We start from the raw sequence: 25,944 nt of genomic DNA, 5'->3' as shown, positions 1-25,944 counted from the left end.
CATGCGCCTTTTCGTCTCATCCCCGCCCCCTCCTCCCTTCCCCGCCTTCTACTCCCTCTCGCAATTTGATGACGTCATTGATCCGCGCGCAGCCTACTTAGCCTCTCGGTCCTGTACCAGTGCCGGAGCCGCGGCGGAGGTGGGAGGAGGGCAAAGGTGGTGGGGGGCGGAGAAGAAACCTGTTTTACTACGCATGCGTGCTGGGATGGCGGCGACGCTTCTTTCTCTGCCGGTTTCCTTGGCTCGCCCCAGTCAGGGAGGGCTAAACCCCCTCCTCCTTCCTCTTCCCCCCGCCCGGCGGGGCTTCTAACTGACAGTTGGTCGCCGGGGTCCCGTCCACGCGCGGTCGCGCGCCGCCTCCTCCTGCCCAGGGTCCCCCCCGCCCCCTTCCCCCAGGTAGAGAGGGGCGGGAGGGGGTGTGGGGAAGAGGAGGAGGAGCCGGAGCCTGAGGAGCCTTGAGCGGCGGCCACCGCGGCCCAGCCCGGCCAGGGCCGCCGGGGAAGGGAGGAGGAGAAGCCCCCCTTCCCCTGTCCCCGTCCCCAGTCCCCCACGTCCCTACGCTGGGGTGCCCGAAGCCCCGGCGGTGGTGGTGAGCAGAGAAGCGGGGGAGAAGAGGAGGAGGAGGAGGAGGGGTTGGGAGAAGGTGGAGGGTTAAGGCGGAGGGGGCTCTCGCGCCGGGGGTGGGGGGAGAGGAGGGCACTTGGGCCTCTCCTCTGCTCCCCCCTACCCCCCACCCGCGAGCCATGTAACCCCGCCCCGCCTGGAGCTCGAGACCCCCCTCCCTCTCTCCCCCGGACCACAACACCCCCAGCTCGCCGCCCCCCCCACCCCCCCTCCGCGCGCGCGCACCGGGCAGCTGTCGGAGAGAGCCCGGAGGGGGCCCGGCGCGGATGTGGAGGGGGCTCCGCCTCCCCGCGGGGCCTTGAGGAGGCCAGCCTCGCGCCCCCTCCCACCCGCCGCTGTCCCCTAGGCTCGAGCTGCCGCGGAGCCCGGGCCCGCCCGGGACATGAACGTGCTGGAGACGCTCGGGGAGATGGAGCCGTCTGGGGAGGAGGAGGAGCAGCAGCAGCAGCAACAGCAACAGCCGGAGGAGGAGGAGGAGGAGCAGCAGCAGCTGGAGACCGCGGCCGCAGCAGCGCTGACGGCCACGGCCTTGGCCTCGGCGTCCGCCCGAGCGAGGGACTCGCCTCTGGAGGAGGACGAGGAGGCGGTCGTGGTGGTCGAGGGCGGTGGCCAGGAGCAAGAGCTAACCTATGAGCTTCAGCAGGGCTATCGTATCCTGGGCGAGTTCTTGCTGGAGAAGCACCGTGGCCTGACCGGCCCTTTCCTGCAACCCCCCGGCGGCGGTGCTGCTACCGCCGCTGCTGCCGCCTCTGCTGGCGGCGAGGAAGAGGAGGCCGTGGTCTGTGGGGTTCGAGGCACCGGGAGCGGGAGCCGCCCCCTCTCGCAGCCGGGTCTGGGCATGTGTTTGTTGAAGATGGAGGAGAAGTTCTCCAGTGGCCAGTACGGAGGCATCACAGAGTTCGTGGCGGATTTCAGACTGATGCTGGAGACCTGTTACCGGCTGCATGGGGTGGACCATTGGATGTCTAAGCAGGGTCAAAAACTGGAGATGATGCTGGAGCAGAAGCTGGCGCTCCTCTCCCGGTAAGTACAGCCTCCCCAAGACTCACTGACACCGTGGGGAGATACACGTGTCCCAGAAATTGGGCGGGCCGGGGGCGTCTCTGATAGGTGAATGTCTGCTCCTGGAGTACGAGCAGTGGAGGAGGAGGAGTATTGGGCTTGAGAGAGAAGGAGTGTGCATTAGTTTATCCTATATTATTTAACTGGGACTGGTGACCAGGGCAGCCAAAAACAAGTAGGAATAAATTAAGATTTCAGATATAGGTAAGGCTGTTCATTTTGAGAACTAAAAGAGAACAGGAAGATATATCCACAGCTATTAGACCATTTGGGGGTGAAATTGGTTGGTAAGAGAATGTGGTTAGATAATTCGAGGATTATGCTACTCATTTGCCATCAAAGGTTTGTATGGAGCCCCTTGAAGAGTAAAAGGTTACTTCAGATCTTTCCTGCTTCTCTCTTCTTCCCCTGATCTTCCTTTCCAACTCAAGAAACTGAACTTTTGCATCATAGATGAGTAGGAATCATTTGCTAATGCAATATACTGTCGTATAGTAAGTGGGGGAAGGAGGAGAGCATGTTAATGTATAGATCCTAACCCTTTATTCCCTGTTAAAGCACATTTCGCTTGGTTTATGCCACCATTTTCTTAATCACCAGAAGTACCATTAGGTAGGGTAGGCTCTTTGTACGGTTCTAGGTATTTGCTTTTCAGGACTATGAGATAAAATTGTAACATAATCAGATTGAAATCAAATTTAGGTAATGGACTGGCTCATGAATAGAGCATCTTTGATTTGACCTAGATTATAACTATTTTAGGAATTACTAATATTTAGAGTTCTTATGTTGTGTCAGAAAACTGTTGAAGATAACAGATTATTTGAATTTTCATTTCATGATTATTGGAAAGCTAATTGGCTATAAGAACGTTATTAACTAGACATCTGGATTTGAAAATGTCATATTGCCTGAAGGGTTGTATGTAAGCATTTCGTATGTTGTAAGGCTTTTGTTTTATTTGAGGGATTTTTATTTGTTTTCTTCAGTTGGCAGTGATTCTTAACACTGAAAGTTTTTCTGTACTTGTTAGGTTTTTAAATGTTGTTCAGGAACTCTGCTTTAAGGGAAAGAAACTCTGTCATGAGATGTCTAGCTCCTAATTTGTCTATCTTGTAAGTTTTATTTTGAGTTGTTTTTCTCAACATTTATATACTGTTAGTATTTCTCTTAAGGCAACATGACATAATGGAAGGAGAGCCACACAAAGCCAGGTGGATCTGTGAGTTTCCCCTGTGACCTATACTGACTTTATGCCTGTCAGTTAACCTTTGAGCATTTTAATCAATTCTCAGGTATCTACCTGTATTGGCAGAGAAAGTTTACTCACCTGGGAGTTCAGTGTACAGCATAGGCAATTTCCCCTATTTCCCAGATATACCATTGTGCCTAACATATGTCTAAGAACAACAACAAAGCTATGATCCTTAAAATTATTAAAATAATAAAATTCTGCCCAAATTATGGTCATAGAATTTTAGAGCTGAAAGAGATCTTAAACATCACCGAATAGAATATAGCTCCAAGAGGATAGGGATTATTTACTTTTTTTCTTTATGTCCCTAGCGCATTCCATAGTGCCTGGAACATTGTGTACACTTAATAATACTTGGCCAATGCGTGACCTTGGTCCAGAACCGTATAGGATAATAGATATGAAGTTCTTTGAAGACTGATTCAAATCCTGAGTCTGTTATACCTTACCATGGTGACATTGGGCAAATCACTTAACCTCTCTGGGACTCAGTTTCCACACCTGCAAAATGAGTGTGTTGAACTATAAATCAGTAATGACATTGCTTTGTGCAAAGTTTAATAAACTCTTACTTGCTAAATCTCATGGCTCTTTCTTATCCTTCTTGACCTCTTTGTGGCCGTTAACACTTTGAATCACCAGTCACCGTCTTCTGTTTCATTCTCTTCTCTCTAGGTTTTTTTGTGACACCACTCTTTTCTGGTTCTCCTACCAATATGACAACTCCTTCTCAGTCTCCCTGGCTGGATCTTTATCCAGGTCACACACACTAACCCTGGGTGTCCTGCAGATCTGTCCTGTCCTCTTCTCCCTCCATACTGTTTCACTTGTTGATCTCATTAGCTCTCATGGATTCAATTATCATCTCTATGCTGATAATTCTCAAATCTATTTAACTATCCCTGATCTGTCTGACCTCCACATTCACATCTCTAACTACCTATTGTGCATCTCAAACTGGATGCTCCATAGACATCTTTAAATCAGCATGCCCAAAAGTCAGCTCCTTTCCCCCAAGCCCTCCCCTCTTCCTAATTTCCTTTTTACTCTCAGTCATCCAGACTCACTTAAGTGTCCTGTCAAATTCTCATTCTCACCCCACCCCATTCCCATATCCAATCTGTTAAGACTTTTTGATTTTACCTTCTTATCTCTTACCAAGGGTCCTTTCTCTCCTCTAACGCTACCACCAGCTGGGTATAGTCCCTCATACCTGGACTATTATAATAGCTTGCGGGTTGCTCTGCATGCCACAAGTTTCTTCCCGCTCCAGTAGGTGCTTCACTCAGCCACCAGTGATTTTCTTTTTCTTTTTTTTTTTTTTTAAGGAGTCTTTCGAGGTTAAGTGACTTGCCCAGGGTCACACAGCTAGTAAGTGTCTAAGGCTGCATTTGAACTCAGGTCCTCCTGACTCCAGGGCCAGTGCTCTATCCACTGCATCACCTAGCTGCTCCTCACCATTGATTTTCCTGAAGCACAGGTCCAACCATATTTACCCTCCCTATACCTCCCCCCTTCCCCCCAGTGTCTCCCTGTCACCTGCTGTGTTAAATATAAAATCCTCTTTTGGTATTCAAAGGCCTTCATAACCTGGCTACCCGCTGCCTTTCCAGTCTTCTTTTGTACACCCTTTCTACATACTCTGTTCCTTCCTGTTCCTCGTGTAAGACACCTCCCAGCATTTTTGCTGACTCTCCCTCATACATAGAAAGCTCTCCCTCCTCATCTCTGCCTCCTGGCTTCCTTTAAGTCCCAGTTGAAATCCCATGTTCTGCAGGAAACCTCTCCTGATCCTCTTCCCCCACCTTAATTCTAGTGCCTTCCCTCTAGGACTATCCTTTTATTTTGTATATATCTTGTTTGTACATAATGATTTGCATGTTGCCTTCCCCATTAGATTGTGAACTCCTTGAGCTTAGGCTGGTATTTACCTTTTTTTTTTTTTTTTGTTTTGGTATCCTTAGCACCTAATACGACATCTGGCAATAGTAGGCACTTAATGAATGTTTGCCTGACTCGTCCAGCTCAAAATCCTGTGATCTTCTCCACTTATAACTGAGGAAACTATGGACTAGAGGAGATGAGTGTTTTGTCCAAAGTCATGTTACTAATTAGTTGCAGAACCAGAGCTAATAGTTGGTGGGTCTGCTGACCACTAATCCACTGCCCTTTCTAACCACATTACCTCCTGTCATAAAATGAAGGTGTGTACTATAGATAATGATAATACTGTCTTTTAATAAATACTACTGTATCATAACTTTGAAATATTTAAAATGAATGTACTACGTAAAATACTTTGTGGATACTTTGAAGGATACAGAATTTCATTAAGTGGTTATTTTCTTTACAGATACAACACTTCTCATCCTGTAGGATTCTTGTTCATATTTTCCCATAAATATTCCATAGTGCACATACCCAACATGCTAGAGTCTTTTTTTCTCTGCTAATACTTTGGCATTATCAATGTACCACATGTGCCATCTGTTTCACTCTTACTACATGACTGTCTTACCTCTTTTTCTGGTTATATATCTTTGTAGTATCTTTTATGCCACTCACATACAACTTGTTGATAACATGTAGCCTGTCTTTGCCTACTGTGTACCTTTCCAGTGTTCTTTTATGTCTGCCTTTTATTCTTTAGAGATTATAGTTCATAATTTTTGCACATGTAGCGTCACTAGGGCAACGTAAAGGGTGAACTTTTGCATCTAGGAAAGTACCTGGCACATAATAGATGCTTGACAAGACAAGTGCTTGTTTGTCCTAGGCAGTTTGCAGTGATTGAAAGTATGCTGCATTTTCCCAAGTGAAGTCTAACTCCATCTCCTACTGTTTAATTCTTGGCCCATTGCCTCATCCTTTTGCATTGCTTATCCAAGGTATTCTTATTGATGGACTAATTTGATGACCCATGTCATAATCTGAGCCATGTATATTTCATCTCTTATTTTTTTTCCAGAGTTACTGCTTAGAGCTATCTCTTACATTATACTGCATTATTAAAAGGAAGTTCATTTACTGCTATGTAATCTACAAATAACAGCATTTAGAAAGCTTACCAAGAAAAAGTCTTTTTTTCTTGTTTTAACCTCATATAGTATATTTTTCATGACATCAGTGGATGCATTGAACTAATATTCACCTCCCTGTTAAACACCTCACTTGATATTAATATACATTGGGATCCTTGAATAAAATTATTTTTGGAATTACATCTATTATGGAATCTTGAATGATTTTGGTGGATGCATGAGAATCACCTTGTCTGATCGGAGTCTTCTACTCTTTCAAGCATACTTTCTTAAAATTAACAGAGAGATCTTGTTTCCTTTATCCCCCAGATGATCATAAAGGTACTGTTGAAAATCTCCTACAAAAGCTTTTGAATTTCCTTTATTATGTTTCCATGGATGATGCACATATAGACAATTCTAATAAAGATTTTATAGAGATGACAATGTAGGTATGTGGATCAGTAACTGCTAGTGTTTTCTCAGTTACTTTTTTAATCATCTACATTCTTTTGGAATCTTTTACACTTTTGAGACCTTGAAAATTGATCTCTCAGTGCTTAAAACCAACATCTCTAGTACTAATTTTATGTATATTGGTCGAGTCTAATTACTCTTCTGATTTTATCTTATTAAGTGCTGTTGTCATTTCTTTCCATGGAATGTAAATGTGATAGACCACGTTTAGTGAATCTACCCCATCATTATGAGTGAGAATCACTAAAAAAGAGGTACAGTTCTGTATTGTTTTACATATGTTTATTAGCTTGGGAGGGGGGCAGAGGTCTCATCAACTAAATTTTTTTGGAATAAATAGCTTAATTTCCATCTTGTTTCAAGCCTCTAGCAAACTTTCCTTCTCAACACTTTTTCATTGTTTCTAAAGATGATACTGTTCATATTCTTCTGACATACTCCTTTGCAATATTTTGTAAATAAACATATGTTCTAAAAACTGGGCTGCTGCATCTCTCTGTTTAGCTAGGAGACTGTTTCCTTACTAAGGTGGTCTCTGGTTGTTTTTCAGCTAACCTGTTGTAGCAACAATATGCTAACCATAATAAACAATATTTATTTGTTTATCCGTTCACTCATTTATTTAGCTTTCTTGGAATTCAGAAAGGTTTGGGAATGGCATATATAGACCATGATTCTTAAAGGAAACTCCAAACAAAATTTGAAATGATGCTCTCTTTTCTTTTATTTCCCTGTAGAAAGTACTATAAATTAAAAAAAAAAAAGAAATCTTATTTCTTGATGTCCCTTCATTTTACAAAATAGCCATAGCAACATCTTATAGTAGAACATGAACTGAACTTTGGAAGCCAGGAGACCTGGGCTCTGTTCATAGCTGTGACACTAATCTTGGTAAGATCATAAGATTCAGAGTTGGAAAGGACAATACAATTGATCTACTGTAATCCCCTCATTTTATGTATGAGGAAACAGAGGGCCTGAGAAGTGAAAGGACTTTCCCATGATTACTCAGAGAGTAGGCAGTTGATTTCAAATCCAAGTCTTTCTGAATCAAAATCTGGTGCTTATTCAACACACTGCTTTCTTAAGGCAAGTCAAAAAACTTCCCAACTTTGTTTTTATAGACTCCTTGGACCCTAGACTTGGAAGGAATTTTAAGAGTCATATAAATATACCAACATCTGTACCACCCCCATCCAATTTACAGATGAGGAAAAGAGATCTAGAAATGAATAGATGAATTTATACCTAAAAGGGTTGAAAAGTGAAAGAGATGCTAATTATGGCAATTAGCAATGTTTCATTTTTGCTATTGATACTGGGGGAGTAGTGGGGTGTATGGAAGCGGACAGCTAAATTCTTGCCATTTCCAACAAGAATAGATTTCAAAGTGCTTAGAATCATTGCTTTCAATGCCTCAAACCCAGCAGGATACTCTGCTTTCCCTTGAGCCCACGGGGGTGTTGCCACACTTAAAAATTCAACTCATACAATATTATATGGTTTAGAAGCAAAAGTTTATTTCAAGTACTCTAGTTAATAGGACAAAGTGACATAAGCTAAATGTGCTTATCTAACATTTATTGGAGGAAAGGGAAATGATGAAAGTTATTTGTTCTATGTGCAGCTGAATAAAACTCTGAACAGATAGAACTTGAGAAGTTTTTAGAGTTCACCACTATCACAAACGTGTGGGGAATATCGAGGATACTCTTATTTTCTGTACTAGAACTGTAAGCTAATTTTAAGTGAACACAATTTTCATAAACATCTGGGTAAAACTGAATAGATTGAGATTAGGATATAGATAAAAATAACAAAATTCAGTTCAGCAAATATTTATTAAGTGTTTGTAGGGCTAGAGAATTTGTGGAGCACTGAGAGAGATTTGAATAGAAGTAAAAGGTACAGTCTCTGACGTGTGGAATATAAGTATGTAAGAGAAGTCCAAAGTGCGATTGGGAGATCTTGGGAAAGGATAGCAATTTCTAATGGGAAAGATCAGGTGAGCTTAATGGAGGAAGTGATATTTTACTTTTGTCAAGTATGGTGTAGTATTTCAGAAGTGTGGAAGGGGAGGAGGCCATTATAAACATTGGGAACAACTGGAGCAAAGGCTTCTTTATACCCACTTATTCCTTAATCTGGCTTTTATCAGATATTTTTCCAGATTTTACCAGATTACTGCATTGATATTGGTTTCTCAATGGTCATGAATGATCTCTAAATTACTACATTCAGTGGCCTTTATACAATTTTCCTCCTCCTTGACCTCTTCATACCATATAAAATTTCTAACCTTTCTTAATACCCCTTCCTTGGCTTCTATAAAAATGTCCTCTCCTGGCTCTACCTTATAACTGTTGTATGTAGATAGTTTCTAAATCTCTTTTCCCTTAAGCAGTCTCATCCATTTCCTGTGACTTCAACTCTGGATGAATTCCAAGTCCATATCATCAGTTTTCACCTCTCTAAAGCTCCAGATTTGTGTTTCTCACTGCCTTGTTTCTCTTCACTTGGGCATCCTGTCAGCATTTCAACTTTAGTATAGCCAAAGTTAAATATATTTTTTCCTCCCAAATAAGTTCCTTTTTTCTCTATTTCTGTTTATGACCCCAGCATTGTCCCAGTCATTCATGCTTGAAGCAGTCATATCTGACTCTTCTTTCTTTTACTTCCCTGTATCCAGTCAATTGCCAAATCCTGTAAATTCTGCTTACAAAGTATCTTTCCTCCCTATTTTCACTAATAGAGCCTTAGTCCAAGCCCTCATTATCTCACCTGAATTGTTGTAATAGCTTCCTAACTCATCTACTAGCTAACAGCAGCAACAACAAACTACTACAACTATGACTAATACTACAACATAGCCCACATTTCTTTATCTTGTCCAAAAAGTTAACAAGAGATTGTCATGTCACATTTACTCTTTTTTCTTTAAGAAGCAGTCCATCTTCAGTATTCCAAACTTTTCCTAGCCCCCCAGAATATTGTGAGAAACCCAGATCTTTATTTGGTTTCCAACAAAAGACTAATAGCTTAAAATTCACATCATATTGCAAATGTTTTTCTATCTTCATATGGAATTATGTCTAGCCTCTTCCACCATCCTAATGATCTTCCTCTGGACATACTACCATTTGTCAGTGTTTTTCCTAAAGTATAGCATCCAGGCCAGAGTACAATGGGACTGTCATCTATTCCCTAAAAGTCAAAGATTACAGTAGCTTTTTTGCCTGTAATATCATACAAAACAACCAGTTTACTTTCATACAAACTGTTTAGTCAGGTACTTCCCATCCTGTACTTGTACAGCTTATTTTTTTTTTGAACCTAAGAACTTGGCATTTATTCTTATTACATTTCTCTTTTTAAATGTGTTGTTAATGCCTTAGTCTTTACATCACAATCACTCTTCTCCCCATTGAAGCCTCATTCATGACAATGAATGGTGTTTGACAATGTATGTGATATTTTATACTATTAGCCCTCACTGGTCTGCTTTGAGGGTTTGTTTCACCATCTCTTCTCCAGAACCTTCATTGGTTTTTGCATTACTGATTGTGATCCCTATTGAATTTCATCATAATAGATGCAATCCGACTTTTTTTATAAGCCTGCCAAGATTTTCTTTTTGGATCCTGACTCTATCATCTAGAATATTAGTTATTCTCCCCAGCTTTGTATCATTGGTGATGCCATCTATAACTTCATCCAGGCACTATATAAAGATAACACCTTGCCTTTCTCATGTTGATCACTATTTCAAGCTCTGTCCTCTGTTCCATTAACATATCTCTTAATATCCAACCCATTGTGGCACAGCTCAAATTCCACCACCTTTCTGAAGCTTTTCCCCGTTACTCTAGCTGCAAGTCATCTCTTTCTCCTATACCCTTAAAAATATTTTGTACCTTATGTTATTATTATTGAGGGCACAGGTCTTATTGCAGTTATCTTTTTTAGCTTATTCAGTTCTTAAGAGTACTTTTCATAATAGACTCAAATTTGCAATTTCCTTTGGTATGGACTTTAGGGAAACAATATATGTAAAACTACATTCATTCAGGCTAATTGTCCGCTGAGGGATTATTAGGGTGTGTAAGGGAAAATTTTTACAATGAGTTATATTGGGTTTATATATTTATCTGTAGTGTAAGGCTCTGAGAAAGTTTTTGCTTTCTGTTCCTAATAGCCTTTTGACAACTTTTTTGTCTTGTTACCTTTTCAAGGTGAAGAAAAAGGGGTAACTTGTAAAATGCAAGCCAGGTTTTTACTTGTTTATAGTTCTTATAAAAAGTTTTATTGGAAAAATTTTGAAGGTACTAAATGTATGGAAATCTTTTTTTTTATAATTTAGTTTTACTTAGAGGCATGGTACGTAATGAATTTCATTTGTTCATGCTGTTTCTGGTAGGTGGCAATATGTCTCTGAAGACTCTCTGAAGCAGTATTCTTTGTGAACAAGCGCTTTAAGGTTATGGGTGGGGTGGGGTTAATCTTACAATGTGAAGTAGCTGGTTTCCTTTGTTTCTACAGCCTTGAAAAGGGAGAAAATGAGAAAGAACACCTATAATAAAAATAAGGCCAAGTCCTAAAGGATAAGGTTAGTTGTTGATGCCATGTTAAAAAATAAGTAGGCCCACTGGTGAAAGTTACAAATAAAATTTTAAAAATCTAGTCATAAGTCTTGTTAAAATACTAGTACCAAATGATATAAAAATAATCTGGTTTGGGGCTATATATGACACTTAACATATAAACACTCCACTTCCCCCTTCCCCATCCCATGTTTTGGAGAAAGAAATATGTGGCAGGGGGTGTCCTTTAAAAATTTCTAATGTAGTTTAAAATTTTTTTTTATAGAGGTAACAGGGCATAGTGATTATAATGTTGGACTTGGGATCAGAAATACCTGGGTTCAAATGATGCCTCTGACACTTAACTAATTGTGTCACCCTCAACCTTTATTCAAGTCACTTAACATCTATGTGCCTCAGGCAATTCCTAGAACTTACCTACCGTATCTCCCAAATAATAGCTGGACTTGCATCTGGTAAGAGTGAGTTCCCAAACTAGGGCTTCCTCAAGGTGATACAGCTCAAGGTGATACAGCTCTGTCACCTATCGAATTTAGCATGACATTGTCATTTTTTAGTATCTCCCAGTCTACTTCCTTTCCTTTGTTTAGGATCTGCTTTATATAGGAAATTTTTTCACACTTGAAGGATTGGGAATAGGTTCTCTTCTCTCCTTACCTCTCTGTAGCATTAGACACTTAATACCTTCTTTTCTTACATGTTTTCTCTTCTTTGTATTTTTGAGACACTGTTCTCTCTTGGTTCTTCTATCCTACTGTTAATTCTTAGTCTCTTTTGCTGGTTCATTATATTATACCACCTGACTATAGGTGCAACCCAAGCTCTCTCGTAGTCCCTCTTCTCTTTTCCACACTCTGTCACTTGGTAACCTGATCAACTCCCATGGGCTTAATTATCATCTCTATGCAGGGTGCGTGTGTGTGTGTGTGTGTGTGTGTGTGTTGTGTACATGTATCTTGGAAAGGCAGATGAATAATGAGGTGAGTTGAGATTGATTGGAAGTAGGCATGGTTAGCTGGTTTATATTTGGAAAACTGTAGTCTTTTCAGTGAACTGAAAAGCTGCTGCTTCTCCCCTCTCCCCCTTGCCCCAGTTACACCTTTAACACCAATATTCTCCAATTTATTCTCTGGACACAATCATGGAAAATCATGATCTCAGAATCAAAATGATACATAAACAGGGCAGTGGAAGGACAGATGGTGAATATAAGGTTTCAGAGAATAAGCAGGGCTTGTACATGTGAAGTGCCACAGACTATATCAACAAGGCTAAGGTAGGAAAAAGATGGATCTGTGGATCAGTAAGCATTTATTAGGTGTCTACCATGTTCTAGGTATCAGATCTAAAGACAAAAATTAATAATTCTTACCTTCAAGGAGCTTATATTGGGGAAACAACATGTACATATGTACATGATACATACAAATTGAATGCAAGTTAATTTTGGGAGAGAAGGCATTAGCAACTGATGTCCAGAAAGGTTTTATGTAGAACATGAGAGTTGATCCTCTATAGAGGATTTATAGAAGGATGTGGACAAGAATTACAGAGGGAAAGTATGACTGTTATATTATCTGTAGTACATGTTCAGCACCTTGCACAAAGTGATACTAACACCATTTAGGTACCATGCTTTATCCTCACTCTTTCCCTTCTAGCCACTTTCTTTTCCCCAGAAGTCAGAAAATGCCCAATTCAGATGTGAAGTAGGGGTCAAATCCTGTTACCATTGTTAAAGAATTTCTGTGGCATATATAAAACATACACATGTAGACTTCTAAAGGAACTATTTAAATAAAGTATTTGCACCATCAGTGAAAAGAGACTTGTTATCTAGAATGATTAGGAATCAAAGGACCTGGGTTTGGATCCTGTTTCTTTTACTTATACCTAGTGTAGTGGATTGGTCACCAGACTTTGAGTCAGGAAGACCTGAGTTCAAATCCTGCCTCAGACATTGTGTGATCCTAGGTGAGGCATTTAACCTCTCTGATCCCCATTCTCTCATATTTTAAGTGAAGAGGTTGAACTCAGGAACTTCTAAGGTCCCTTCCAGCTCTAAAATATATCATCCTATCATATAGGAATTTTTTAGTAGTAGATTCAACATCTGTATTGCTTCCCTACCTAAACAAATAGTGAAGAAAAGGAGGGAAGTGGAAAAAGACAAGGATACTTTTTTTAAAAATTTATTTATTTAATATCTTTAGTTTTCAGCATTGATTTTCACAAGAGTTTGAATTACACATTTTCTCCCCATTTCTGCCCTCCCCCCCCACTCCAAGATGGCGTATATTCTGGTTGCCCTTTTCCCCAGTCAGCCCTCCCTTCTGTCACCCCACTCCCCTCCCATCCCCTTTTGCCTTCCTTTCTTGTAGGGCAAGATAAATTTCTATGCCCCATTGCCCGTGTATCTTATTTTCTAGTTGCATGCAAAAACTTTTTTTTTGTTGTTTTTGAATATCTGTTTTTAAAACTTTGAGTTCCAAATTCTCTCCCCTCTTCCCTTCCCACCCACCCTCCCTAAGAAGTCAAGCAATTCAACATAGGCCACATGTGTATCATAATGTATAACTCTTCCACGATACTCATGTTGTGAAAGACTAACTATATTTTGCTCCTTCCCAACCCATCCCACTTTATTGAATTTTCTCCCTTGACCCTGTCCCCTTTCAAAAGTGTTTGTTTTTGATTACCTCCACCCCCATCTGTCCTCCCCTCCATCATCCCCCCCCCCCCTTTTTTTTATCTTCTTCCCTCTTCTTTCCTGTGGGGTAAGATACCCAGTTGAGTATGTATGGTATTCCCTCCTCAGGCCAAATCTGATGAGAGCAAGATTCACTCATTCCCCCCTCACCTGCCCTCTCCCCTCCTCCCACAGAACTGCTTCCTCTTGCCACTTTTATGCGAGATAATCCACCCCATTCTATCTTTCCCTATCTCCCTCTCTCAATATAGTCCTCTCTCATCCCTTAATTTGATTTTATTTCTTTTAGATATCTTCCCTTCATCTTCAACTCACCCTGTGTCCGCTCTCTCTCTCTCTCTAGATATATATATATATATACACATACATATATACATACATACACATTCACTTGTATATATATACACATAAACATATATATATGCATATTCCCTTCAGCTACCCTAATACTGAGGTCTCATGAATCATACACATTATCTTTCCATGTAGGAATGTAAACAAAACAGTTCAACTTTAGTAAGTCCCTTGCAATTTCTTTTTCTTGTTCTTTTTCTTGATTACCTTTTCATGCTTCTCTTGATTCTTGTGTTTGAAAGTCAAATTTTCTATTCAGCTCTGGTCTTTTCACTGAGAAAGCTCGAAAGTCCTCTATTTTATTGAAAGTCTATATTTTGCCTTGGAGCATGATACTCAGTTTTGCTGGGTAGGTGACTCTTGGTTTTAATCCTAGCTCCATTGACCTCCGGAATATCGTATTCCAAGCCCTTCGATCTCTTAATGTAGAAGCTGCCAGATCTTGGATTATTCTGATTGTGTTTCCACAATACTCAAATTGTTTCTTTCTGGCTGCTTGCAGTATTTTCTCCTTGATCTGGGAGCTCTGGAATTTGGCAACAATATTCCTAGGAGATTTCTTTTTGGGATCTATTTGAGGAGGCGATCGATGGATTCTTTCAATTTCTATTTTGCCCTGTGGCTCTAGAATATCATGGCAGTTCTCCTTGATAATTTCTTGAAAGATGATATCTAGGCTCTTTTTTTGATCATGGCTTTCAGGTAGTCCAATAATTTTAAAATTATCTCTTCTGGATCTATTTTCCAGGTCAGTGGTTTTTCCAGGGAGATATTTCACATTGTCTTCCATTTTTTCATTCCTTTGTTTCTGTTTTATAATATCTTGATTTCTCATAAAGTCACTAGCTTCCACTTGCTCCAATCTCATTTTTAAGGTAGTATTTTCTTCAGTGGTCTTTTGGACCTCCTTTTCCATTTGGCTAATTCTGCCTTTCAAGGCATTCTTCTCCTCATTGGCTTTTTGGAGCTCTTTAACCATTTGAGTTAGTCTATTTTTTAAGGTGTTGTTTTCTTCAGTGTATTTTTCAGTATTTTTTGGGGTCTCCTTTAGCAAGTCATTGACTTGTTTTTCATAGTTTTCTCGCATCCTTCTCATTTCTCTTCCCAATTTTTCTTCTACTTCTCTAACCTGCTTCTCCAAATCCTTTTTGAGCTCTTCCATGGCCTGGGACCAGTTCATATTTTTCTTGGAGGCTTTTGTTGTAGGCTCTTTGACTTTGTTAACTTCTTCTGTCTGTATGTTTTAGTCTTGTTTGTCACCAAAGAAAGAATCCAAAGTCTGAGACTGAATCTGGGTGCGTTTTTGCTGCCTGGCCATATTCCCAGCCAACTAACTTGACCGTTGAGTTTTTCAGCGGCGTATGACTGCTTGTGGAGTTAAGAGAGCTATATTCCACGCTTGGGGGGATGCGCCAGCTCTGCCACACCAGCACTCCTCCTTCCCCAAGAACCCCCAACCCGGACTGGACTTAGATCTTCAGCAGGCTCTTCACTCCTACTCTGATCTGCCACTTAATTCCTCCCACCAGGTAGGCCTGGGGCTGGAAGCAACTGCAGCTGTACTTCTGTAGCTGCCCCACCTCCGCTGCCCCGGGGCGGTAGCCGAACCCTGAACTCCTTCCACTCCCGCAGCTTTTCCCACTAACCTTCTCTGTTGTCTTTGGTGTTTGTGGGTTGAGAAGTCTGGTAACTGGTGCAGCTCACTGATTCAGGGCGCTAGGGCACGCTCCGCCTGGCTCCTGCTCTGGTTGGTCCACGCCACTCATGCTGGGCTCTGCTCTGCCCCACTCCGCTCTGCTCCCAGCTCCATGTGGGATAGACCTCACCCAGAGACCATCCAGGCTGTCCTGGGCTGGAGCCCTGCTTCCCTGTGCTGTTTTTTGGGTTCTGCAGTTCTAGAATTGGTTCAAAGCCATTTTTCATAGTTTTTTGGAGGGACTCAACGGGGAGCTCATGCTAGTCCCTGCTTTCCAGCCGCCATCTTGGCTCCACCCCCTCGCTTCTCGACAAGGATAGTTTTAAGACTGTTGTTCATTATTTTCTTCACACCTCTCCCTCTCCCCAATTTGATTTTAGCTGTTACTCTAGCTGTTGTAAAATAATTATTTATTTCAAATGATATTATGGTCAAATAGTCAGACTTTACTCTCCTAACCTTGTTAGAGCTTTCCTTTCTTTGCCACCTCACTCAGTGCTGTGTCTTAGTGTCCTAGCTTCACAGCTTACTGCTGCAGAACCACATCACCAAATGGGAAACATATAAGTGATGTTTCTAGAAACAGGAAGCCAAGGGGACCACTAGCTTTCCAGAGCAGTAGTCACAGATTTACAGTATCTGGGCAGGGAAGAGAATATTTGAATTGAAGAGAATTCTAGCTCAAAAGAAAACATTGCTTTGTTTGCAATTAGTAAATGGAAATGTGATATAAGTAGCAGGCTCAGTGATGGTAAGATGTATACTTGGACCTTTCTGACTTTGTTGGTGCTTATTTGCTCACAAGTTTAGTCCTATCAAAATGTAATCAGCCTTATCAAGAAAAAGATATGTAGGTTGTAGTTATCCCCATTTAAAGTCAGAAAAATACGTTGAAACTGAGTGAAATGTTTTCATTTCTGGCAGCAAGTTGCAACATATGGCAGTCTTGAATTTCCCTTTGGGATATTACTACCCGAAGCTCAAGAATTTGAGGTTTGAAAAATAGTTTCAGGGGGCAGAGCCAGGATGGCAGCTGGAAAGCAGGGACTTGCTTAAGCTCTCCCCCAAACACCTATAAAAATGCCTCTGAACAAATTATAGAGCCACAGAACCCACAAAATAGCAGAGGGAAGCAGGTCTCCAGCCCAGGACAGCCTGGATATTCCTGGGAAGGCAGTGCTGGGAGCAGAGCACAGCCTAGCATGGGCTGCACCAGGACCAACCAGGCACTGAGGAGATCAGAGGAGCTGGCCATAGGGGCCATAATCACTAAACCGTAGCAGTTACCAGACTTCTCAACCCACAAATGCCGAAGACAGTGGAGCAGGTTAGTGGAAAATCTGCTGGATTGGGGTGAGAGAAGTGTGGGTTCAGACCAACCCCCAGGGCAGCGGAGGTGAAGCAGTGGCCACTGCAGCAGCAGCAGGAAGCTCCTGCGGGTGCTTACAGAGCTCCAGCTGTGGTTCCTTTTGGTCCCAGGCCCACCCAGTGGGAAGAATCAAGCACTAGATCAGCGTGGGAATGCAGGGAGAGCTTTCCTGGCACAGGGGCAGGGTTCTCTTGCTTTGCCCTGCTTGGATCTGGCTTGCAGTCCTGGTTGGCAGTTCTTCAGGGAGGAGGACTGCTGGTGTGGCAGAGCTTGCGATGGTGGTGGAGTAGAAGTAGCTCTGAAAACAGCAGCACAGCCCCAAAAGCTTGAGACAAAACACTCACTACTCTACAAGCAGTCATACCCTGACAAAAACTTCAAGGGTCAAGTAATTGGCTGGGAACATGAACAAGCAGCGAAAACGGACTCAGATTTGGACTCAGACTTTGGAATCTTTTTTTGGTGACAAAGAAGATCAAAACATACAGCCAGAAAAAAGTCAACAAAGTCAAAGAGCCTATATCAAAAGCCTCTAAGAAAAATATGAATGCTTCTTAGGCCATGGAAGAGCTCAAAAAGGATTTGGAAAAACAAGTAAGAGAAGTAGAGGAAAAATTGGGAAGAGAAATGAGAGAGATGTGGGAAAACCATGGAAAAACAAGTCAATGACTTGCTAAAGGAGACCTAAAAAAATACTGAAGAACATAACACCTTAAAAATAGACTAACCCAAATGGCAAAAGAGCTCCAAAAAGCCAATGAGGAGAAGAATGCCTTGAAAGGCAGAATTAGCCAAATGGAAAAGGAGGTCCAAAAGACCACTGAAGAAAATACTACCCTAAAAATGAGATTGGAGCAAGTGGAAGCTAGTGACTTGATGAGAAATTAAGAAATTATAAGACAGAACCAAAGGAATGAAAAAATGGAAGACAATGTGAAATATCTCATTAGAAAAACCACTGACCTGGAGAATAAATCAAGGAGAGATAATTTAAGAATTATTGGACTATCTGAAAGCCATGATCAAAAAAAGAGCCTAGACATCATCTTTCAAGAAATTATCAAGGAAAACTGCCCTGATGTTCTAGAACCAGAGGGTAAAATAGAAATTGAAAGAATCCACCCATCACCTCTTGAAAAAGATCCCAAAAAGAAAACTCCTAGGAATATTGTCTGCAAATTCCAGAGTTCCCAGGTCAAGGAGAAAATACTGCAAGCAGCCAGATAGAAGTATTGTGGAAACACAGGATAACAGAAGATCTAGCAGCTTCAACATTAAGGGATTGAAGGGCTTGAAATACGATATTCTGGAGGTCAATGGAGCTAGAATTAAAACCAAGAATCACCTATGCAGCAAAACTGAGTATAATGCTCCAAGGTAAAATATGGACTTTTCAATAAAATAGAGGACTTTCAAGCTTTCTCAGTGAAAAGACCAGAGCCAAATAGAAAATTTGACTTTTGAATACAAGAATCAAGAGAAGCATGAAAACGTAAACAGGAAAAAGAAGTCATAAGGGACTTACTAAAGTTGAACTGTTTTGTTTACATTCCTACATGGAAAGATGATGTGTGTAATCCATGAGACCTTTCTCAGTATTAGGGTAGTTGAAGGGAATATATATATATACATATACATATATATATATGTATATATGTATGTATATATATGTATATATATCTAGATAGATAGATGGATAGATAGAGGGCACAGGGTGAGCTGAATATGAAGGGATGATATCTAAAAAATTAAATTAAGGGGTGAGAGAGGAATATATTGAGAGAGGGAAAAAGGGAGAGATAGAATGGGGTAAATTATCTCACATAAAAGTGGCAAGAAAAGCATTTCTGTTGGAAGGGAAGAGGGGGCAGGTGAGGGGGAATGAGCGAATCATTCATCGGATTTAACTTGAGGGAATAACATACACATTCAATTGGGTATCTTACTCTACAGGAAAGTAGGGGGAAGGTGATAAGAAAGGGGGGATGATAGAAGGGAGGGCAGATTGGGGGAGGAGATAATCAAAAGCAAACACTTCTGAAAAGGGACAGAGTCAAGGGAGAAAATTGAATAAAGGGAGACAGGATAGGATGGAGGGAAATACAGTTAGTCTGTCACAACATGATTATTGTAGAAGTGTTTTGCATAATGATACCTGTGTCATCTGTGTTGAATTGCTTGCCTTCTTAGGGAGGGTGGGCGGGTAGGGAAGAAGGGAGAGAATTTGGAACTCAAAGTTCTAAAAGTGGATGCTCAAAAAAAGTTGTTTTGCACGCAACTGAGAAATAAGATATACAGGCAATGGGGTATAGAAATCTATCTTACCCTACAAGAAAATAAGGGGAAAAGGGATGGGGCGGGGAGTGGAGTGACAGAAGGGAGGGCTGACTGGGGAATGGGGCAATCAGAATACATGCCATCTTGGAGTGAGGGGCAGGATAGAAATGGGGAGAAAATTTGTAACTCAAAATCTTGTGTAAATCAATGTTGAGAACTAAAAATATTAAATAATAAAATATGAAAACTAAAAACTAAAGAAAATGGACATAAAAAATAGTTTCATAGCAGACTCCATCAGTCAACAAGCAAGCATTTGATGTTGGTCATACAGATTATAAAGAATGAAACAATTTCTACTCTCAAGGTGCTTACATTCTTTGTCTGAAGGGATCCACCAAGCGCATATTTAAATAAATATAGAATAAATAGACAGAATAAATATAGGATAATTTGTGTAGATCAGGAAAGACTTCATGTAGAAGATGGTGTTCTATTTTATCTCAGGGGCAATAAAGCAAACTAGAGTTTGAGTGGGGGAATGACATGGTCAGATCTGTGCTTAAGGAAAATCATTTTGGGAGTAGTATGAAGAATGGACCAGAGTAAGGAGAGCTAGGAGGTCGGAAGACCAATTAGGATACTTTGGGAATAATCTAGGTGAGAAGTTGATAAACTCTTGAACTAAGATGCTGACTATGGAAATGGAGGGGTCAGGTGTGAGAGGTGTTGTGGAGGTTGAAAAGCAAGATCTGATAACTGATCAGATTTGTAGAGTGAGGAATCATAAATAATGCTGAGGTTATAAACATGGGAAACAGGAGAAATTTGGAAGAGGTCTGGATTGGGGGTAAAGATAATGAGTTCAGTTTTAGTTACATTGATTTCAAAATGTTTTTGGGATACACAGTTTGATATGTCCAAATACGTGACTAGAGACGCCGAGATATTTCAAATTCAGGGGAGTGACTGATGCTGGTGTAGATGTGTGAGTCATTGTAATTAAGGTAATAAACTCTTGGGAGCTAATGAGATCACTAGGAGACAGAAGAGGGCCTAAGATAGAGGCTTGAAGAATTCCCTGTGGTGTAGATAAAGACCCAGCAAATGAGATTTAGAATGAAGAGTCAGATAGGAAGACCAAGAAAAGTAGTGTCATGAAAACCCTGACAGGAGATAGTATACAGGAAAAGAAGGGGTTAGCTGTGTTAAATGCAAGGGAGAAAAGATCACTGTGAGAGGACTTACAGACTATTTGGTTTATTAATCAAGCAGTCATTGGTAAGGGAGAGAAAAGTTTTAGTTGAAAGATGAGATTGGAGGCCAGCTAGTAAGGGTTGAAGGCTGAGAGAAGAGGAGGTTGAGGAGTGCCTTTTCCCAGGAGTTTCGCTGAGAAAGGGGTCTGAGATATAAAATTATAGATTGAATGTCTGATAGGGTCTGATGAAGGTTTTTTAAGGATGAAAGAGACTTCAGAATGTTTGAAGGCTTTAGGGAAAGAACCAGTAGATAAGGAGAGATTGATAATTCAAGAGGGAGAGATTAAAGATGAGAAGGGTCAGGCAGAGGAATGATTGAGGTTATACTCTATTGGAGATGAGAAGGGAACACATCAAGGCACATATGAAGTGGTTTACCTTGGCAAGAACAAGGGGCCACCACATTGTTAGAGACAGTGAGGGGGTGAGGGTTTCAGGGGCTTTTGAGATGAAGAAGGAGCGCATGTCAAAATGGAATAGATTTTCTCATTACGGTAACACTAAGATCCTCAGCTGACAAAGTTGTGGAGTGGGGTGGGGCAGGGCATAAGAGGTTTAGAAAAAGAAGGTTTGCAATAGTGTCTGTGAGGAGTAAGAGAGGGAATCAAGGGAAGAATAAAGGAATTGTCTCCATATATCTTGGTCTCACTTGAAGTTGGATGATGTGAATTTGTAATAAATGCAGTAAGCACAGTTGTAGGACTTTATGCAGCTCCATTCAGTAACATCTCAGTAGGATCAGAAGTAGGAGTTAATTCAGAACTGAGGTTTGGCAGGAGATGAATATCAGGACAAAGGGGTGCAGGATTTGAGAGCAGAGGACAGCATACAGTTGAATGGCTAATAGGAAAGGGAAGAAAATGAACTTAGAGTAGGGCTTTATAAAGTATCAAAAAGTGGAGGGATTGGAGGTCTCTATGGCTGAAGAATTGATTCAGGAGGGATGAGGCATAGGGAAGAGATGGAATGATAGGAGAGGAGAGCATTGTCAGTAGAGGAATGTCAGAGTTCCTGATTAAGGAAGTGGAACACTTGTGATGGTGGTGTCCAGAGTGTGACCCTCTTTATGTGTGAATGAAGTATGGCGTAAAGGAGTAGGTCATGGGATTTAAGGAAACTGAGGAATTGGGAGTTCACGGAGTTTGTGGAAGCATCAGTAAGGATAACTGAAGTACCCTTACATAAGAGCAGGAGTTAAGAAGATGGTAAGCTAGGTGTTGACCTCTTTGAGAATGTCTTGGGTGCTAGTATACAACAACCACTGTGAACTGGATTGGATGGAAAATTTTGATACTGTGAAATTCAAAGGAGGAGAGTTTGCTGGTTGATGGTAAAGGAAGAGTGTGGAAGTGGCACTTGTATGCAAGGAGTACTGTAACTACTCCTTCTAGATGGAGAGTAAGGACCTATGTTTGTTGGGGAGTGGGATATGAGTGAATGTACAACATATGCTTGAGAGAATGGCCAGGCATGTAGTGTCCTCAGATCAGTGAAGACTGATAGATGGCGTATAAGAAAAAGAAGTCCAAAACAAAAGGTATTTGTTTACTATGTTAAGGGAATCCTAGAGAGCTTAGTGGAAGGCATTGGCATGATTGGAGAGGGACATGGATGGGATAGGGTTGATGATAATGTGCTTCTGTGTGGCTGGTGATTTATTATTCAGAGTGGGGAGAGCAGCAGGTGTTGGGAGATTGTTCTGTGGTAATGGTAGGTAGCAGACTTATAATGAAGCTCATAGTCTCCAAGGAGTGTTGTTGCTGGGCACATGCCTCTCCCACCTGTTCCTCCTATGTAGCTGGGGAATGAGGTAGAGGAGGGAATGTTGCCTACAATGTGGGCTTGGGTTGGTATGAGTTGTCCTTGTCCTGTTGCTGCACTTCTAATATGGTCGTAATTATTTACTAAAAATTGCTTATTTGAAGATGGCCACTGACCTTCTCTTTGCCAAATTCAGTGGCTTTTTTTCAGCATTCATCCTCCTGAACCTCTGTAACATTAAATACTCAGTCACTGATTCATTTTTTTTTTAAAAGCTGCATCAGCTATGATAGTTTCCCCGATTACTCTGGTAGTCTCTCCTTTATTTGGACTCCTTTTTCACTTAAAAGCAGTAACCTTCAATTTAATACTTTCATAAAAGAGCAAAATAAATTAAATGGTATGGAAAATACCACTGTGACACTTCCCACCCCCCAGAACTCCCCCTTCAGTCTCTCAGATTTCCACAGCATTAATGAGAGAGAGAGAACATCTCTAGCCTGGAAAATTCATACTCCTGGAACTTTAAAGCTAGAATTCTTCCCTGCACTCAACACTGCTGGTTACTGGTTATATCATCTGCTGATCTGGTAATGTCATGGAGTTGTATGTTATGCTGCAAGCTACTGGTGTGCTCTGCTAAGCTATTATATTATCTCTTCTGTGCTTCCATCTGCTAGTTATTTGCAGGTGCTCTGCTGAATTTTAGCTGCTGTTTAGATTCCTCCCTGCAGAATTAGGGTTTTAGCTCTTTTTGGTTCATAGTTGTAGTGGCTGTTTTCAGCTCTTATAGGAGTCAGACCTCTAACTGCATCCGGTTAGCAAAAATTCTTGGACTAAGGCTAAATCTGTCTCTTTTGAACTTCCTTGCTTTCTGTTGGAGCTTGCATCTTCCTGTGCTTGTTCTACTATTTGACTTAGGTTGTGCACACTCCTTTCAAGTCCCAGTGTAGACTAATGGTATAATGGGAAAAAGTCCTGACCTTGGAATCATGGGACCTGAATTGAAATATGTGCTCTGCCGTTTAATACTTGTGTGTCCTTGGACAAGTCACTTAACCACCCTGGGCTTCTGTTTCTTCATCTGTAAAATGAGGGGATTAGTCTAGATGGTTTCTAAGGTCTCTTACAATTTTAAGTCTATGGTCCTATTATAGACACAATTGCCAGTCTGGGTCCATCCACGTAGAGCTCCCCAGGATATTGTTTAATTTAGCAAGATTAAAGGGGCAGGATGAATTTGACAACTGTTGTCTTACTATCCTATAGTTTCCAAATTCTATTCTTCCTATACTATTAAACTAATTTGAACTCAGTACAGACAAATTAAATCATTATACTTGATTACAAAAATATAAGCGTGGACTTTAATGCTTTTTCCAGCCTATTAAAAACTTATGATTCTGGTAAGGTGAATATTGAATGATTAAATAAAAGTTATTTAATATAGAAATAATGTTATAAATGAAGATCATTGTTGATAAAGAACTCAATAAATATGCAATTGTACCTTAAAACAAGGAACAAAAAAATTAAAATAAGAGTAGAGATAGCATCATGCAAAAAGCAGGGGGAAGGGAAGGGTTGTTTTGATTATCTAAAAAATTTCACCTTTCACATTGGGCTGTACAGGATTAGGTTTAGAAATGATTAGTTATCTGTCACTAGACTTTTTAGTAGGTTTAAAATGTCAAGTTTGTTATTTATTAAAATTGAGATTGTAAATTTGGTACCTGATCTTAGAGTTTTTGCATATATGTCTGACAGGAACTACATTTGATCATTAGACAAGCCGCTTTTAGATGCACACTTGAAGCATAGTCCTATGACATTAACATTGTCAGTACTCTCAAGCCAACTAGCGTTTCCTTATTCTCTTATGTAATGACTGTTGGATTGCTCTTTCTTATTTTAGTTTAATTCCAGTGGGAATAAATATATGTAGGTACAAGAAACATTGAAGGATTAATTTTTTGAATGACAAAATCATTGGGTTTAATGTTCACCAAAATAGCTAGTAATAATAAAAATGGAATTATAAAGAGCATCCTGTGTTAGTCAAATAAGCCTTTATTAAACAATCGCTGCCCAAGAATGGTGTTTAATCGTTCCTTGTTTAGGGACGTAAGTTATAATTTGTTCTTTATCTAAGAGTAAAAATGTTCAGTTTTAAATATGAATATGATCAAGATGTCATTTGACTTAACTGTAAAATATGATATTTGACATGTGGCCTCTTCTTTTTAAACCCCTCATTATTCTGGGTTTTTAAAAAAAATTGATAATGGTACATAGGAGTTTTCCTATGGCCTATATTTTCTGCAGAATTTTACTTAAAGCTATGTAAGTGAACTTTGTTCCTCCTGCTTTATGTGCTTTTTCCATTTATAAGTATAACATCTTGAAAAGTTCTGCTGTGTGTGCATTGGTATAATAAGTCCTTGATGATTGTTGAATAACAGTCCACAGTACCAAACTGTACCAGTTAGTATAGCAGCAAGTAGGAATCCACCCGAGGGTCCCTCCTCTGGCAAAGCATTGGTTTCACCCCCATACATAATTTAGAAAATGGATGAGGAAATAGTATTCACTGTTAATTCCTGATTTTCCTGCTTCACATGACCTCAGAAGTATTCTTACCAAATGTAGAATTCCTTTAAGTTCTTTTTCCCTTTTTTTAGCTTCCTTTTTTTATTACGAACTTGACAAACATATTTCTTTATACAAAGAACAAAAACATAAGAATGTTGCAAAATGAGTTATGTTTTCAGGCCATACAATATAGGAATTTATTTGCTTATGCATATTTAAGGTAGGTTTTATTTTTGTTTGTTTTTATTCAGTGGGGGATAGTGAAGGAGAGAGGAATTGGGAATTGGATTGTTAAAAAAAAGGAAAGGGAATCATTTGTTAAAAAAGGGGGGGAGTCATTGAGTCATCTTAACATTTTAAAAAAAAAACAAAAGCCATTTAGGAGTTGATTTATTAGAAATCCTAATTGAGATCACATACCTATAAAGAGTCTATATTGAGTGAAATTCTAAGGCAAAATGAAAATGAGATCATTGGATCTTATTTCTCTGGATAGAAAAACTTTTTAAAATTTTATAATTATATATTTTTAAAAACAGGCTGTTCCCTAAAAATCTGGAGATGCCCAGTAACTTGCTGAAAAGGAATAGTCCTTGAATTCATTTCGGTTATTCTGGTATTATTTTTAATGTTTTCTTATTTATTTAATATTTTAGTTTTCAACATTGATTTCCACAAGGTTTTGAGTTACAAATTTTCTCCCCATTTCTACCGTCCCTCTCACTCCAAGATGGCATATATTCTGATTGCCCCATTCCCCAGTCAGCCCTCCCTTCTGTCTGTCACCCTACTCTCCCCGCCCCCCAATCCCCTTTCCCCTTGTAGGGCAGCATAGATTTCTATTCCCCATTCCCTATATATCTTATTTCTCAGTTGCGTGCAAAAAG

The 25,944-nt window shown here is 40.4% G+C and overlaps 1 protein-coding gene across 1 annotated transcript in view; it reads left to right on the top strand.

Moving 5' to 3' along the window:
• Nucleotides 1-307: 307 nt before the first annotated feature.
• The window catches only part of KIAA2026 (KIAA2026 ortholog), an 84,760-nt gene continuing 59,123 nt past the window's right edge, over nt 308-25,944 (top strand). Inside the window, exon 1 of the mRNA XM_036737989.1 lies at nt 308-1,647. Coding sequence (XP_036593884.1) covers nt 1,007-1,647 — 641 coding nt within the window. The 5' untranslated portion in view covers nt 308-1,006. The remainder of the gene's footprint in view (nt 1,648-25,944) is intronic.

This window comes from Trichosurus vulpecula, chromosome 9, assembly GCF_011100635.1.
Source record: "Trichosurus vulpecula isolate mTriVul1 chromosome 9, mTriVul1.pri, whole genome shotgun sequence".
NCBI lineage: Eukaryota > Metazoa > Chordata > Mammalia > Diprotodontia > Phalangeridae > Trichosurus > Trichosurus vulpecula.
This window is presented reverse-complemented; position numbering and strand designations above follow the sequence as displayed.